At 40.8% G+C, this 18240-nt stretch overlaps 1 protein-coding gene across 3 annotated transcripts in view; it reads left to right on the top strand.

Moving 5' to 3' along the window:
* The first annotated feature begins 1764 nt into the window (after positions 1 to 1764).
* LOC139471213 (WAP four-disulfide core domain protein 1-like) overlaps positions 1765 to 18240 on the top strand; it is a 29539-nt gene continuing 13063 nt past the window's right edge. Inside the window, exons 1-2 of one of the 3 annotated variants that reach the window (XM_071253501.1) lie at positions 1765 to 1942; positions 6794 to 7484. In XM_071253501.1, coding sequence (XP_071109602.1) covers positions 7362 to 7484 — 123 coding nt within the window. In that variant the 5' untranslated portion in view covers positions 1765 to 1942; positions 6794 to 7361. Of the gene's footprint in view, positions 1943 to 5260; positions 5349 to 6793; positions 7485 to 18240 lie in introns of those variants that run through there. The other 2 variants (XM_071253499.1, XM_071253500.1) reach the window with 2 other exon arrangements.

An 18240-nucleotide genomic window follows, 5' to 3' on the forward strand; every position in this document is an offset into this window, starting at 1 on the left:
AAGAAAAATCCTTATTTCGAACACAGTTTCGTGAAAACTCGTTATTTCGAACATAGTTACGGAGAAAATTCGTCATTGCGAACATGTTAACGAGGAAAACTCATTCTTTCGAACATTGTTACAAAGAAAATTTGTTATTTCGAACATGGTTACGGAGAAAATACGTCATTGCGAACATGTTAACGAGGAAAACTCATTTTTTCGAACATTGTTACGAACAAAATTCGTTATTTCGAACATTGTTACGAAGAAAATTCGTAATTTCGAACCTTACTACGGAGAAAACCAGTTATCAGAATAGGCCCCCTATACCCCAGGACTATCGTGAAGCCACCTAAAAAGTGGATCGACTGGTCAAGATGTATAACCTGGCTTTACGTCATCGTATGTGACAATATTAACCTATGGTCTTCTTGGTACAGACTCGATTACGTACAAACCACAGAATTAAATGAAACGCATAAAAAGATTGCCACGTAACTCAAATTAACCCAAATACATAACAGGGCTCCAGAAAAACTGTGTATTTGGGGGAAATGCGCAAAATAAATCACCATTACCCAATTAGTGTTATGTAAAAAATTAAAAAAAACAGATGTTTAACAACACTGAATAATTACCTAATGTAGCCTTTCCAGCTCGTGTACATGCATTTCTTAACAGGTCTTCATTTACTGATCGAGTCGCTACACTGCAGTGTGTTATGCGTAAAAAAGGCGCCACGTCTCGCTTATTGTTAATGAGACACGTGTCTCGCCTTGTTTGCAACGTGTTACACGCTTCGGGCAGCACTCGAAGAAAAACAAACTAGAAATCACCTGACACAGCATTTCATAGCGGTAGAAAATACACACGGGAGTAAAAATATATTAAATACCAAGGAAAGCTAGGACTACACAAAGTGAATAACTTGTGATTGCTCAAAACACGATGTGGAGCCCTGTATATGTTACAGTCAATGTGTAAAATGTGATTTACTGAGGCAGTTATTGAAATGCTTATTTCAGTCATTTTACAATTGATAGAAAAATCTGTCCATTTATTTGACAAAAAATATTATGTAGTTCAAAAGGGTTTATAAACATCACAACAGAGTCATTACGCTAGGATTAGAAGGGTGGGGGTAAAAATATATACGTTGACTTTCTTTGTCTTTTAATCAAATCATTTTCAGTCACTGGGTGATGAAATCAAATGTTACAATGGTTGGAATATTACAACTAACGTCATGGGGTATTGTGACGTGTTTGCAAAAAAATGTGGTACTGTATTCTAAAGGTAGGCCGGAATTCGTTATCATAACAAAATAAGGGGAAACAATTTTCTGTCAGTTTGTGAAATAACTGATATATTGTAGATGTAACACATGATATATTCGGGATAACACTTGGTTAGTAAAGTACAGATTCTTGTACTTTTGGGGGGTTGACTTACTTATCCCAAATGTAACATTTGATACATTTGAACACTTTATAAATGGCATTGTATTTTCTTGTTGTAGCCGTTTTTGTTTTTTTGTAAATTGCCTTAGTGAAACTTTCAGTCATTTTACACATTGCAGCTGTACCATATAAACACAACCACACAGCGACGTGAACGCTAACTGCACGACCCCGCCAACGGACGTAAGGACACGCCAGCCCACAACATTCTCAGCATAAGAGTAGCCTTCAGCAATTAGAGTGGTTCCCAACCATTTAGCAGCACATTCCCGCAACCCAATGCCTCTGACTGGCTCAACCTCGTTCACCCCTTCTCGGAATCCGAACAGTAGCGTTATTCAATAAGAGGTGTGTCGCCAGTCGGCGGAGTGAGCGACCGGGCGGGAACCACGTGTGGCGGATGTGTATCTGGTGCTATTGTCTGGGGTCGGGGACACATGTTGAAACACACAGGGCTGGCCTTCCACACAGGGACACAGTGTCCGGACAAACAACTCCAGGTGAGTTCAGTCACAGACAGTCGCGTGTCTGCACAGTGCCATCTTAATGCCATTGTCAGTACCGGTAGTCTACAAACTGCAAGGTGGACAATACCTGTTACCAACTTTCAGTCAAATTTAAAAGTGATGATTTTTGTTATTAATTATACGATGAGAACCTCATTTTCCGCAGTTTACAATCGAGGTGGTATCTATATAGTAGTAGTAGTAGTAGTAGTAGTAGTAGTAGTAGTAGTAGTGGTAGTAGTAGTAGTAGTAGTAGTAGTAGTAGTAGCAGTATCATTATTATGATAGTAGTAATAGTTATTATGAACTTTATATTTCTTTCTCTATATGTCTTTGATGTTATTTCTTTCTCTATATGTCATTGATGTTATTTCTTTCTCTATGTGTCATTGATGTTATTTCTTTCTCTATATGTCATTGATGTTATTTCTGTCTCTATGTGTCATTGATGTTATTTCTTTCTCTATATGTCATTGATGTTATTTCTTTCTCTATGTGTCATTGATGTTATTTCTTTCTCTATATGTCATTGATGTTATTTCTTTCTCTATGTGTCATTGATGTTATTTCTTTCTCTATATGTCTTGGATGTTATCTCTTTCTCTATATGTCATTGATGTTATTTCTTTCTCTATATGTCTTGGATGTTATCTCTTTCTCTATATGTCATTGATGTTATTTCTTTCTCTATATGTCATTGATGTTATTTCTTTCTCTATATGTCATTGATGTTATTTCTTTCTCTATATGTCTTGGATGTTATCTCTTTCTCTATATGTCATTGATGTTATTTCTTTCTCTATATGTCATTGATGTTATTTCTTTCTCTATATGTCTTTGATGTTATTTCTTTCTCTATATGTCATTGATGTTATTTCTCTCTCTATATGTCATTGATGTTATTTCTTTCTCTATATGTCTTTGATGTTATTTCTTTCTCTATATGTCATTGATGTTATTTCTTTCTCTATATGTCTCGGATGTTATCTCTTTCTCTATATGTCATTGATGTTATTTCTTTCTCTATATGTCATTGATGTTATTTCTTTCTCTATATGTCTTGAATGTTATTTCTTTCTCTATATGTCATTGATGTTATTTCTTTCTCTATATGTCATTGATGTTATCTCTTTCTCTATATGTCATTGATGTTATTTCTTTCTCTATATGTCTTTGATGTTATCTCTTTCTCTTTATGTCTTGGATGTTATTTCTTTCTCTCTGTGTCATTGATGTTATTTCTTTCTCTATATGTCATTGATGTTATTTCTTTCTCTATATGTCTTTGAATTTATTTATTTCTCTATATGTCTTGAATGTTATTTCTTTCTCTATATGTCTCGGATGTTATCTCTTTCTCTATATGTCATTGATGTTATTTCTTTCTCTATATGTCATTGATGTTATTTCTTTCTCTATATGTCTTGAATGTTATTTCTTTCTCTATATGTCATTGATGTTATTTCTTTCTCTATATGTCATTGATGTTATCTCTTTCTCTATATGTCATTGATGTTATTTCTTTCTCTATATGTCTTTGATGTTATCTCTTTCTCTTTATGTCTTGGATGTTATTTCTTTCTCTCTGTGTCATTGATGTTATTTCTTTCTCTATATGTCATTGATGTTATTTCTTTCTCTATATGTCTTTGAATTTATTTATTTCTCTATATGTCATTGATGTTATTTCTTTCTCTATATGTCATTGATGTTATTTCTTTCTCTTTATGTCTTTGATGTTATTTCTTTCTCTATATGTCATTGATGTTATTTCTTTCTCTATATGTCATTGATGTTATTTCTTTCTCTATATGTCATTGATGTTAAAACAAGGACTGGTCGGCTCGGATCAGTATACTGTGTCTGAGTGGGGTATTCATGTTAATTTGCGGCATGGTATCTCAGTGAGCTAGCACTATAAATCGGCATCAGTCCGGACTAGTACAAGCAGCCACACAAACACACACACGTGCATGCATGTCGCTATATAAGTGCAATAATCTTGGACGCGACGTTAAAACCAATTTCACCTCACCTTACCTCACCTCACCTCTTTCTCTATATTTCATTCATGTTATTTCTTTTCTCTATATGTCATTGATGTTATATCTACAAAGACGTGTCACCAGTTGACAAATTGCAAGGTTGTAGCTGGATACTATATCATCAAACTGTATGTTAAATGGAGAAGTGATGATGACCAACATAAATAATACGTGTATTGCTAGTTTTACGGTACTTAATGCCATGAAGCCGGGGGAATATGTTCCCGAACAGCGTCCACACTTCTCTGTTGTTTCACGGATGAGGTACATCCCGCCGAGAATATACGCAGGGAGAACATTCTTGTGTGACGTTGAGTAAAATTCAGTCACTTAATAATTTGTTTTTGAATGGGTACAGGTAAATTTCAAAATATACTGTATATTAACGAATATTGAAGTGTTGATCTAATGACTAGCGTCTTTTTATGGTGTCTCTCATGACTGAGAAACGTTCTAAAACATCTACGTTGTTTTTTCACCAATTTATAAACAGAATAATCGAAGAAAATGTTTAATGCATCTATCTTAGACATCTGTTTTTTATTACCCTGTCCCAAGAACAGTGCAAATGCACATCATTATCGATTTGCGAATTTTTCCAATATTCCTGTGCTCGCCGATATTTTGTTTCTATAGAATATTAAACTCTACCATCTCAGACCCGATGTCGCAAAACGAACAATTGTCTTATGCACGGCATAGTAGACATGACCATACGGCGGCATAACAGCCTGATATATGTCGATGTTACCATACGATTGGAATTCAAGTCGCGTTCCTCGGCGCAGCATGTCCCGTCTAGGATCTATGCAAATTTAACCTACTTTCTGGTTATGAGGTTAAGGGCAAAAAACGAAACTAGCGTTAGGTGCATAATTGTTCTGACAGAGTTTAATGTGTTGCCTGATGCACTCAACAGGTGGGAAAGCAGGCAGAAAGGTGAGACCCGTCTGTGCTTAGTCTGAACGCTGGGTGAATGAGGGGGGCAGATAACAGACAGATAACATCCTTGATAACAGAGCGATAGATGAGGAATCTGTGCGTTCATCTGCATGTAGATAGATGAGATTGGCACTCTTTTCCCTTAAACCCTCCAAACCCCCTCCAAATGCACAACACACGCGTACAACCTGATGAAGTCACCTGATGGGACAACAGGCTCCCCTTACTGCTTTTGATCGAGTTCGAGAAGATATTTTATTTCTAAATTACCCAATTCATGGCTGTGTTTCTTTCTTTTAAAGACACCTGTATAAATATACATGGAGGCCAGGCTCATTCATCTCTCGCGGGTAATGTATATGAGACATGGAAACGTTACTGGGTAATGAGTCTGGTGGCGGAAGCACGAACAGGTAGTATGCCGCATGGTGTTTTATTATACATATGCATTTATTTGTTTTAGTATAAGTGTATAACCCTTTTCTAATGCTTGTGATCTGCTTATTTGTAGCTCTCTCTGTCTGTCTCATTCTCTGTCTCTCTGTGTATCTCACTCTCTCTCACTCTCTCTCTCTCTCAAACACACACTTTCTCTCTCATCCGCTTTCTCTCACAGACCCTTTATCTCTCTCTCTCCTATGTCTATATATCACACACACACTTTCTCTCTCATCCGCTTTCTCTCACAGACCCTTTATCTCTCTCTCTCCTATGTCTATATATCACACACACACACTTTCTCCTCTCTCTCCTCTCTCCCTCACATAACTTTATCTCCCTCTCTTCTCTCTACATATACATCATACACTTTCTCCTCTCTCTTCTCTCTACATATACATCACACACTTTCTCCTCTCTCTTCTCTCTACATATACATCATACACTTTCTCCTCTCTCTTCTCTCTACATATACATCATACACTTTCTCCTCTCTCTTCTCTCTACATATACATCATACACTTTCTCCTCTCTCTTCTCTCTACATATACATCATACACTTTCTCCTCTCTCTTCTCTCTACTTATATATCACACACTTTCTCCTCTCTCTTCTCTCTACTTATATATCACACACTTTCTCCTCTCTCCTCGCTCTACATATATATCACACACGTTCTCCTCTCTCACATACACGTTATCTCTCCCTCTCTACTCCCTCACACTTTCCCACTCCCTTTTTCTCCCCGACACTATTTATCTCTCCTCTCTCGTCTCTTACACACTTTATCTCTCCCCTCTCTCCGCTCCCACATACACTTTCTTTCTTCTCTCTCTCTCTCACCCACACACCCACACACCCCACCCCTTCTCCAACTCTCGAATTATCTCTATCTCACCGTCGATCTCACCAATTCTCCCCCCCCCCCCCCCCACACACACCCCACCACCATCTTCCCAATATCACCCTCCACCCCCCTCTTCAGGCTCCAACCAACCCCACATCTTTCTGATCACCCTGCCCTACTCCCACATTCACCCTATCCTCCGTCATTCGACAGCAGGGAGTGCAATCATCACCTACCCCCTCCACCCCGCGTCCCCCACACGCATCTCTTTCTAATCACCCTGCCCTACTCCCACATTCACCCTATCCTCCGTCATTCGACAGCAGGGAGTGCAATCATCACCTACCCCCTCCACCCCGCGTCCCCCACACGCATCTCTTTCTGATCACCCTGCCCTCCTCCCACATTCACCCTATCCTCCGTCATTCGACAGCAGGGAGTGCAACCATCACCTACCCTCTCCACCCCGCGTCCCCCACACGCATCTCTTTCTCACCCCCTTGTCTTACATGCACATTATTATTCTCCGTTATACGACAGCCGGGCTTGCAATCAGTGTTTTATGAAATGCAGGTTTTGGCGCTGATGGCCTCCGCCGCTGTGAACACCGTCGGTGCAGCCAGAAAGCAGAACAAATCCCCCACCAACTCTGTGCGCGATGATAACAGATAGTAGAATCCCTGTAATAATGTTCCCTTCAGAGAATATAAATGTCAACTGAAGCAGCAAATCTTCTACGTAAAAACGTCTTCTGGCAGCTAGCGTTCCAGCGTTGAAACTTGTAACAGAGACTTTTTACGTCTATCAATACGACCCTTGAACTGTAGCCGCATTTCTACATTACGTCAGCCCTTGTGGTGGAAATTGTGCCTCATACGCTGCGGTTAATGATCTCGATGCAAGGACAACTGTACGAAGAAGATTTAAAAAAGCTTCTTTAATTAGAAACCTACATATACCTCAGCTGTGGAATATCACCAAAAACACGTGGAATACGTGTACTACCTGACGCCGGGATACGTTCAGTGCAGGTTAATGGAATATTTCCCCCATACAGATCACCGGCGTCATTCTCTCTGTGGTGATCATCTTCTCAACTTGTGAACTACGTCAACAATTGTGTGATCTATATTATGTAATAATGACGTCACTACGGGACATCATCCACGTGCTGATATCAGTGTTGTTGTTATTATTGGCGGTAGAGGGCGCCACAACCCGGAAGAAGACTAAAGACTCCGACGATGTATGGCTGTCTGATTTGGTAAGTTATTATTATTATTATCATTATAGGGCAACACTTATATAATCATTTATCGAGACAAGGTATATATATATATATATATATATATATATATATATATATATATATATATATATATATATATATATATATATATTGAGCATTTACATACTTTGAAACAGATACGGTTTCGACATATGGTTTCTATTGTTAATTAGTGAGTTCCGGTTCTTCCAGTTATGTGATGTTATTTTTTCTACTTCTGTTTCAAGGACCAGTATTCCGGGACCAGTTATATTTTATCATTGATTGTTTGTGTTTGTAATTTTTTTTATGTGTGAACGGCAAATACTAAGGAACGAAACTGAATAATTTTAGCCACCTATGTATTCGTTAGTAGAGCTGGCCCGCTGGTCGACACGGGATTCGTTAGTAGAGCTGGTCCACTGGTCGACTGGTCGACACGGGATTCGTTAGTAGAGCTGGCCCGCTGGTCGACACGGGATTCGTTCGTACTGATGGTGAACTGTTAGACACGGGATTCGTTAGCAGTGCTGGTCAACTGGTCGACACGGGATTCGTTAGTGCTGCTGGTGAACTGTTAGACGTGGGATTCGTTAGTAGAGCTGGTCCACTGGTCGACACGGTATTCGTAAGTAGAGCTGATCCACTCGTCGACACGGGACTCGTTAGTAGAGCTGGTCCAATGGTCGACACGGGATTCGTTAGTAGAGCTGGTCCACTGGTCGACACGGGATTCGTTAGTAGAGCTGGTCCACTGGTCGACACGGGATTCGTTAGTAGTGCTGGCCCGCTGGTCGACACGGGATTCGTTAGTAGAGCTGGTCCGCTGGTCGACACGGGATTCGTTAGTAGAGCTGGCCTGCTGGTCGACACAGGATTCGTTAGTAGTACTGGCCCGCTGGTCGACACAGGATTCGTTAGTAGAGCTGGCCCGCTTGGTCGATGCCTTGGTCCCAAATATGTCCCTTTTTACCATTACCATGCTCATGGGGTTCGCCAACGTTAATGTCATTGACTTCACGTGCCCGTGTCACAAAAGCATATTCCTAAGTGTTCGTAATGTATTGATATTGCAGTTACATATTACAATTCATGGCGGCTGTAACAAATTAAGTGTTGGCAGTAACGTAGCACAATTTAATTAAATGCAGGAAAACCCTTTCCATGATCACAAGAAATCTCAACTCAATTGTACGATTCCGAATATCACATGCATGTGTTTATGAATCACTATCCAATAGTGGTGAGCGTATCCTGCCACACCGGTGGTACACGTCACAAACACATGCAAGGCCAAGTCAATTTTTCGCCTGAAAAATATACGGGAACAAATGGTACAAATAGGGGTTTGTATCGGACACTGATGAGTCAAATTTAGAAATATCTCCAACATGTCTACCATGAAACTCTTTGAAAGCTTTTCTTAGGCCTTTAATGTTGTAACCCTGATCAAACAACAAGTTCTACGACGCTTTTTGAAGTATTAACAGATGCCATTTTTCAGCCGCAGGCATTTAATCAGACATGTTTATAATGCTTTTGTCAGCACTTTGTATCAGTCGAGTCATGTTGTAAATTTACACTGTAAACCGTGCATCGCTACCCAATGCATGGAGTCCATATTGTCCCTTTCACAAGAAAACGAAACCTCGGTCTCACTGGATGAAACCAAAAACTCGTTTGCAGTGTTAGACACAAAACGGCAGCTGTTCTGCGTCCAAATAATAATAACTGGTCTCCGGGAGATCACGTCTTTAATGGTCGACCGTGGCCATGAGGAGAAACAAACAGCATTTGGTTTAAATCTGTTGAACGGCAGCGAGAGCTACAAAGCTAATGGTGTCTTCTTTGAAGTCTGAGGGTGCTGTATGTTTGAGCGAAGGAGGAGGTTGAGAGTAGATTTAAGAGGGGTCGGAACGTTGAAGGGATCAGACAACCGGGGTCAACTTACTGAGCTACCGTTGATTTGTTTTCCGTCACAGTACTAATTATCTATCTCAAGCCACATATTTCAACGTCTCCGTGCAAACAGCCACGAGGAACACTCAGCGGTGTGCGTTGTAGGTAGATAAATTAAATTGCAGTCGTGTGTCTGGTACCTGTAGCTTGTGTAGGTCAGCTTTGCTCGACTGCGTGTGTATCCTCAAGCCTCTCATTGATGTATTTGTGCTTGAACCGCAAAGGGGTGAGTGAGTATGGTTTTACGCCGCGTTTAGCAATTTTCCAGCAATATCACGACGAGAGACGCCAGAAATGGGCTTCACAAATTGTACCCATGTCAGGAATGGAATCCGGGTCTGGAGAGCGACGAGCGAACGCTTTAACCACTAGGCTATGCCACCGCCCCTGAACCACGAAGGGGTACTGGTGACCACGTGGTACTTGACCAAGTGGTATAAAGTTTCACCGTGCAGAGTTGCGTCCCCTGTGCATGTCTGGATCTGCCACGGACTTGTATATATACTTGTTATATAGGTCCGTGGATCTGCTGATTGACGGTTTGATCTGAGATGATCCTTGTTTTGTCAGAACCATACAGTGCTGAAGGGTTTCACGAAAGAACTAAACGACCATCACCGGCGTCTCCTAGGTCTGTCAACCCCCGCAACTATAACGCCGTGATATACGTAGACGAGTACCAATTTTGGTACATATACGCGAGATACTGATCGTTCAAGTATCCTAATATGAGATTCAAACTCTCCGCCATGATCCGTGCACGACTGCAGTTGTAACTCTACACCCGTGACGATTCGGGGTAGAATAGGTCTTCTGCAACCCACGCTTGCCGTAAAAGGTGACTATGCTTGTCGTGAAAGGCGACTAACGGGATCGGTTGGTCATGCTCGCTGACTTGGCTGATGCATGTCATCGTATCCCAATTGCGTGGATCGATGCTCATGATGTCAATCACTGGATTGTGTGGTCCAGACCTGATTTTTTACAGACCGCCATCATATAGCTGGAATGTTGTTGAATGCGGCGTATACATAGTGAACTCGAGCGCCTTAAATAATTGGGCCACCCCTGCGACCACGTGACTGTGTAAGCATTCTTGACAGCTGATATGCATGTCAAAACTGTGTTTCTTTACGTGAACATCAGAGGTGAAAACGTTGCTGTGGAGTTTACCGATAGATGCAGGGAGTAACCACACATCACATATCATAAACTTTTTAAGACTGAGTTACGTAAATATGTTTACAATCTATCTAAACAGGCTTATATTGCTGCAGACAATTTAACGCTCACCAGATGCAAGGCGAGTTAAGTCTTCTGCACCACTGACGTAAGCCATCAAAAGTTAACTAATTACTTTTTACCATATACTGTTAACGAGTAAGGTTATTTCTAAAATGCTCTGACCGCCTCCGTGGTCTAGTGGTAGAGCGTCCGCCCGGAGAGCGGAGGGTCCGGGGTTCGATCCCCAGCCGCGTCATACCAAAAGACGTTAAAAGATGGTACTTGTTGTTACCCTGTCTGGCGCTCGGCATTAAGGGGCTAAAACAAGGACTGGTCGGCTCGGGGTATTCATGTTAAACTGCGGCATGGTATCTCGGTGAGCTAGCACTTTAAATCGGCATCAGTCCGGACTAGTACAAGCAGCCACACAAACACACACACGTACATGCACGTCGCTATATAAGTGCAATGAACCCCATTTCACCTCACCTCACATCTAAAATGCTCTACTTACATACATCGACTAAGTTCCAGAGGTAGTGTAGATCGTACCGATTAGATAATGCAACTTCGAACCCAGTCAGCAATGATATAACATGATATATGTTCCTCCGCTATGGATGCGAATGTAGGAAAAAGACCAAACATCAGGGAAATCTCGACCCATTCGTTACCACTCGTTACTTTCCGTAACCTGCAAGAACAGACTCGTCGCCCTATCGATGAGTGTTGTGTGATAAAAATATGACCAATCAGAATGTGCTTATGATTATGGGTACATTGGTCATATATAGTATCCCGCCTTGATAGTTTTTTTATAGGAAGAGTTGTTTTTAAACATGCTAACGTTGCAGTCACAGTTGATTTGCCATACTGAATTACAAGTGTAGTTGTTTTCTGTTCAGAAAAAATCCATAGAAACGCACAAAGCAAAACCGGATGTGGTACAAGAAGTTGACTATGATTGTGCCTGTACCCGTTTGCGCAAAGACGGATCAAAGTTCATAATATGTCCCTGAGAGGGCACGTGTCTCGATGTCCCGGAATGACACTGGTACTGTCGAACTTGAAGCTATGTTGTTGTTTTTTAAATTATTTAAAAGCAAGGAAAAAGTTTTTGCACATTTTAGAGACCATCAGCTTAGAGAACTCAAAAATGATAAAAATATTTTTTATGTTTGGGTTTTATGATAACTTCACAACACATGCACGTAAAGATAATCCCTCTGAAACCGGAGATAAGTTATCTATATTTGGATGGGTTTTTTGCAGTTGGAAAGGTATATCCGTTATCATTACGTCACAGTAAACATTTGCACACGGTTGCGTAGATATCTCCTTCGATAAAAACCGATAACCGATACTCAATCGGTACCTCCGATAACCGATGCTCAATCGATACCTCCGTCTCAGACCTTACCACTTTGGTGAAACCCACGAGCACCAATAAACATAATCAGGACTATTCTGAGATTCGAAACATCGATCAACATATTCGACTAAAGGACGAACCTCCACACAGCGATTTGCGACGCATGAGACGACGGGGTAACCCGTCAAAAATGAAAACAAACTATTAAGAAATTCAACTTGCTTAAAATTACAACAAATAAAATAAGTAAAATTTATTGAAAAAATGTCTCTGTTATGTATAATGGTATTCATGTATAATAGTATACCGAACAACTGAATGTTTATCTTGAAACATGACCTTTTGGACAACGCCACAAAAGAAACACCTTAAATGTATAATGTGATTTGAATGCATGCCTTGTTGTTCTTGTAAAATGGGGGCGGTCGGGTAGCTTAGTGGTTAAAGCGTTCGCTCGTCACGCCGAAAACCCGGGTCCGATTCCCGACATGGGTACAATGTGTGAAGCCCATTTCTGGTGTCCCCCGCCGTGATATTGCTGGAATATTGCTAAAAGCGGCGTAAAACCATACTCACTCACTCACCCTTGTAAAATGAGGTGAGGACCCTTAAAACAAGCCTGATAATGAAAATGCTTGGTGTACCTTATCTACAGTTGATACTTAAACTCGGTAAATGGGCGGAAAGCTCAGAAGGCGAGAGTAAAACAAATTACTGTGGACTTCTTTCATGACCGGCATCTCACACGCCTTCTTCTTAACGAAAGCTAATTAGCTGCTAGTCCTAAATTGCCTGCTTGGTATGGTGGTCCTCTACTGCTAATTAAGATAACGGTTCCCTGGCAGTTGGTCCATCTGGCCTACCATGGCTGATGAAACCGAGGCCAGAGGTTATACGATCAGAGGAAATATATATGATATGATTACATGAAGGTACTGCTTCAGTGGTTTTACATTAGTGCATCGACTGGAACAAATATATACCTTTACTTTACCGTCATCAGTGTACCAGTATACTGTAATGTATCTTGTCCATACCGCAGCCGCCCAGTTTAATATATTGATGGCTTAGTGAAACGACTATGTGTAATTGGTAACGTTGTTTTCAGCAGGATGCCGTGCATATGGAGATTTATGTTTAAGCAGGGCCAGGCAAGCAGACCACATTCCTTGAACTGCAGGTTATGACTGTATTTCTCCTAGTCCTGCGCCATGAATGTATCTTGTTTAGGTATTTTCTTTTACTAAAAGCCTAGGCAAGTCTAGATGAAACTAACCAAGTCTCGATTGCTTGATTCCACAAAAACAACAGAAGAGTAAAGGTTCTTTCGAAGAAATTAAATATAATTATTTTAAAGAAATGTTTTCATTCACTAGGTGTTAGTCTATATTTTTCCTGGATATTGTAACACACATCGAGCACTTTCTTCGTTTACTCTTGCCCTCTTGGGTGTATGTGGGTGAGTTGGTTCTAACCCCCTTTTCAACAGTATTCCAGTTATATCACGGCTTGTCAGCTTAATGTCGGAGGAAAGCCCGAAGTGATGCAGGTCTTAGACGTTTACATCTCTGGTGAAATCTACGAGAACGGTATGGTGCAGACAAACCTAGAAACATAATTGGGTCGAACCAGGATTCGAATCCACGATCATACGTTTCTGACTTACACTCTTAAATTAGAATTATATTTTTCAAGGTACAAAGAAGAGACCAATATTTTGTAGTAAATACATGAATCAATTTTGACATATTTCTAACACTTATATGGATCATACAATATTGTAAGGTCGCGTTCTCACTGATGCTTCATAACCCTCAACACACCAATACATCCCTTCACAAACATATAAACAGGTCACTTTTCAACTACCAGATATTCGACCACAGGTCAAGAAGATTGACAAACAAAATTTATCCCAAAGTAAATTTCGTGGAAAGGAAGCTGGGCGACGAGCCCTCTAATGCTGACACAGATTCCATTACAAAACCTACAGAGAATGTTTGAGATGTCGTCCTATATCGGGAACACGATATGGTTCAAGAACACATTGGACAAACACAGGGTACAGAAGTAGACTGTGTGCTTAGTACAATCTACAGCTGAGATACTCTACCGAATACTGCTGCCTTGGGGGATTGTCATGCCGATCAAATCTTCTAGACCTTAAAAAATATTAATTCGATTTTCTGAAAAATGAAAAAAAATTAGATAACCTTGTTACAGCTGGTCGTCGATGCTGTGTATAGAGAATGAAACACACTACGCGCCACTCTGAACCTTTCCTTACCACACCTTTTGTAGCGTTTAAGGGAAATGAAATCATCAGTTTAAAAGGGCTTGGACAAATCACTGTATTTTGTATGTTATAAACAAGTTTATACATGTGTAGAAGTTTACGTGTTTAAATAGAATGCATAACATGTATTTTTTCCGGGTTTTTTTACAATGACAAATCACTATAATTTTTATGTTATAAACAAGTTTATACATGTGTAGAAGTTTACGTGTTTAAATATAATGCATAACATAGGACAATAAGTTAAGTGTGGATAAGATTAATGAAATTAGAAACATAATCATCATAAACATGTTTTGACCTAAACAAGGAATTGAGGACGGGGAACGTGTTTGGATTTGTGTTTAGGGTCTGAACACATTTTTTTAAAATGTATTAGTACCATTTATCAATCACGCCGAAGTCCCGGGTTCGAATCAACACATGGGTACAATGTGTGAAGCCCGTTTCTGGTGTACCCCCGCCGTGATATTGCCGGAATATTGCTAAACGCGGCGTAAAACCATACTCACTCACTCACTTATACACACACGATGACCCCAGCAACCCTGTTGCTAGGCTGACACGTCATATATTATTGTTTCGCCGGTGTCTCTTGCAACAAAATTTCACAACTTACGTCACAGAGTATTGTGACGTGTTTGTAAATTTTGTCGAGCAATGCCCCGATTCACAAAGCGATCGTAGCTCTACGACAGTAATAAGTCTATGTAAAGTATAGGAGTTGCGATCACCTTAGCTCTACGACAGCTTTACGACAGCTTACGAACGGACCACTGAATTGTAAAGGTAGGCCGTTTTGATTTAAACATATTTTTTTCAGATTGAAATGGATTGGGAACAAGTTATCCAACTTAGGACTCCCTCTCCATGGTATTTACAAAGCTTGTACAGTAAATCATATACAAGGAAAACAGAAAAGAAGATGAGTGTAAAGATAACAAGAACCAAAAGAGAGAGACTAGTATATGTACATTAAAGTGTTACCCAAATCTCTTTGTATGACTTATAAACATTTGCACTGCTTTAAAGATGTGTTGATTTTCGATAATGGACAAAGGTAGGCCGTCCTACGGTAAAAAATCAATACCTGTCAACTTTTAATGTGTTCGAAATATTATTCTGTAAAACTCAATTGGATTATGCTGTGGATCACGTAGGTATGTCTATATACACCCCAAATTGAATTCTTTAAAAGTTATAAACGGCAATTAATAAATAAAATAATAAACTCTCTCCTGTGGCGATGACGTTCTTTATTTATATATGATATTTTTTAAATATATTTTATTGTCTAAAAAGAAAAGGAATTGGGCACAAATGTACCACTTATTACCGCCTTCTCCCTATATACAGTTTAACATAATACTGGAAAATAAAAATGAACAATATACACTTGACACGGTTGACATTGTGGAAACGTAGTGCACAATATAAACTTGGCGGCAAAAGAAAGTATAGGTCGAGTCCCATGATCGATAAAAATATAACAAGAAGAGGTTTTGTTTTGAATTATACTATAATCTGGGGAGGGGTAACAAATGATTGATCAACCACAGTTTGAATGAAATTGTGCAATCACAGGTAATGTAAGCTCAAGGTAAACAATGGTGGGGTAAGAAATTTCATTTTCAAAAGTTGTCTGAAATGTCACCATAAAATTGTCAGAGACACTACAAGTTCATTGTCGACACAGTTGCCTTCAATAGCGTGTATGACCTCCAGCTGCCTCAATGCATGACAATGACGTCGGTGTTCCGATGACGTGGACTGGAATCCGTTGCCACTAGTCTCTCAGGGCATGCTGCAATTCTTGTCTGTTGGCGGGAGGCTGATAACGTGCTCTAATCTGTCAAGATGGTCTCACAGATGTTCAATAGGATTCACTGTGAGTGGGCAGGCCAGGGCAAAACGTCAACGTTCTGCTGATTTAGAAAGTTCCGAGTCAGTCTTGCAGTATGGGGCCTGGCATTGTCGTGTTGAAACAATGTCCCCTGCTGTTGGTTTTGTAAGAACGGAAGCACAACTGGCTGCAACACTTGGTCTCTGTATTGCACAGCGTTCAGGTTTCCCTGTATAATCACCAAATCAGTTTTCTGATCTCCACAAAAACTGCCCCGCACAGTGACACCTCCCCCGCCGAATGGATGGACCTCTCGAATACACGCCGGAGCCAAACGTTCCCCTCTGCGTCGATAAACTCGTTCTCTGCCGTCATTTCGAAACAAGTTAGACCGACTTTCATCAGTAAACAGCACTCGACGCCAATTTCTCACTTGCCAGTGTCGAACCTGCCTCGCCCATCGCAGTATCAGGCGTCGATGTTGAGCAGTCAGTACCATTCCTCGGAAAGGATTCCAGCAGCACGAAGTCATCGTAGTACGTTGGCTAATGGGATGTCCCAACGCTGTTGCTGCCGTCGCCGTCGCCGTTACGAATCTGTTTCGCAGGTGAATGAGCCGTATCTGACCGTCTTCCAGTGGTGTTGTCACTCGGGATCGTCCGGTTCTAAGCCTGTCCTGTGTCCTCCCTGTCTGCCTGTACCGTTGAATCAGCCTGGCTACTGTCAATGGTGTACAACCAAAACTTCTGGTAATTTAGACCCGTGTTGCCCCCATTTCGGCCATACCGATGGCTCTCTCTCTCTCTGCTCCTGTGACAGTCGTGGCATTTCTTTTGTGTGCTTTCATCACGTGTGGTTATACCCTGCAGACGAACGCATTTATACAGCTGACATGCACGTGCAGTTTATGCCATAGGCGAGAAACCTGTTTCACCATCTTTTTGTGACCGCACGAGCGCCGTCAAAGGTTCGGTTGAGGTGTTTTTTGGTACCTGTTCCTGGGCAGTCACATTCCCAATACCCACTTTCCACTAGTTATCGCTGTTTTTAGGAAAATTACAAATTGCCAACCTATACTTCTTTTGCCGCTTTATATACAACATAATAGCAGTAAAATAAATATCAACGGGTCCTCCTTTCACCGGAGCCAATGAGAACACGAAAGTCGTGTGTCCTGTAGACAACAGTCTAGAGTATAGTTAACACCCCACCCCGTGTGTGTTCTCACCCTTACCCTAAACCCTGAACAAACACACCCCGTCACCTGACACACCTGTAATCTGCGGTACATCAAAGACCGGCTCGTCTCGCTCCGCTCACCTACAGTTTGATCAGTGTTCGATGTACCAACGTCTGGGGTTTAAGTGGATTAGGGCATGACCCACATGAACACCATTCTCCTGTGTCTGCGACATTTCTGTATAGGTTAGAATGTCGCTTGGGTCACATGAGAGGTCACATGACGCACGATGGTTGTCTAGAGTTACTTCCCCTTGAGTGCCTCCAGACACTGGTCTTTGGTCAGGCAACGGTGGATTATCACTATAATCAGTGAGCAGGAAGTGTCTGGAAATCTATACCATATTGGTTGCATTGTTTATACGATCTTCCTGTCATTCAACCCATGTAGACGATACTCTTGCTTAGTGAAGATGAATAGCTGAGGGCAAAAGTGTATCTTGTAATGGAAATTATCACGAAACAACACTAAACATGATATGGAAACGTCCGTATATAAACATGGGAGACTTATCTGTACCAGGAGAGCGAATATTACCCGTTTGATTATGGTCTTGCATTATTTCGTCAGTCTGACCAAAAAATTGTGACCTTCACCTTCACGGAAGACGAGTAACTTTCTTGCTTACTTTCTCCTCAATCGATAAATGCAACTACTGGTTTAATTAACCCCAGTGAAAGAATTCGAGGCTACGATACACTATCTAGACGCTATTGCTACTTTAAATATGTTCTATCTATTGCTACGTTGTCTTGTGAAGCTGTTGCCCTATGAGGGGCGGTCGGGTAGCCTAGTGGATAAAGCGTTCGCTCGTCACGC

The sequence above is a fragment of the Haliotis cracherodii genome, unplaced genomic scaffold, assembly GCF_022045235.1.
Source record: "Haliotis cracherodii isolate W230 unplaced genomic scaffold, xgHalCrac1.p SCAF_22, whole genome shotgun sequence".
Taxonomy (NCBI): Eukaryota; Metazoa; Mollusca; class Gastropoda; order Lepetellida; family Haliotidae; genus Haliotis; species Haliotis cracherodii.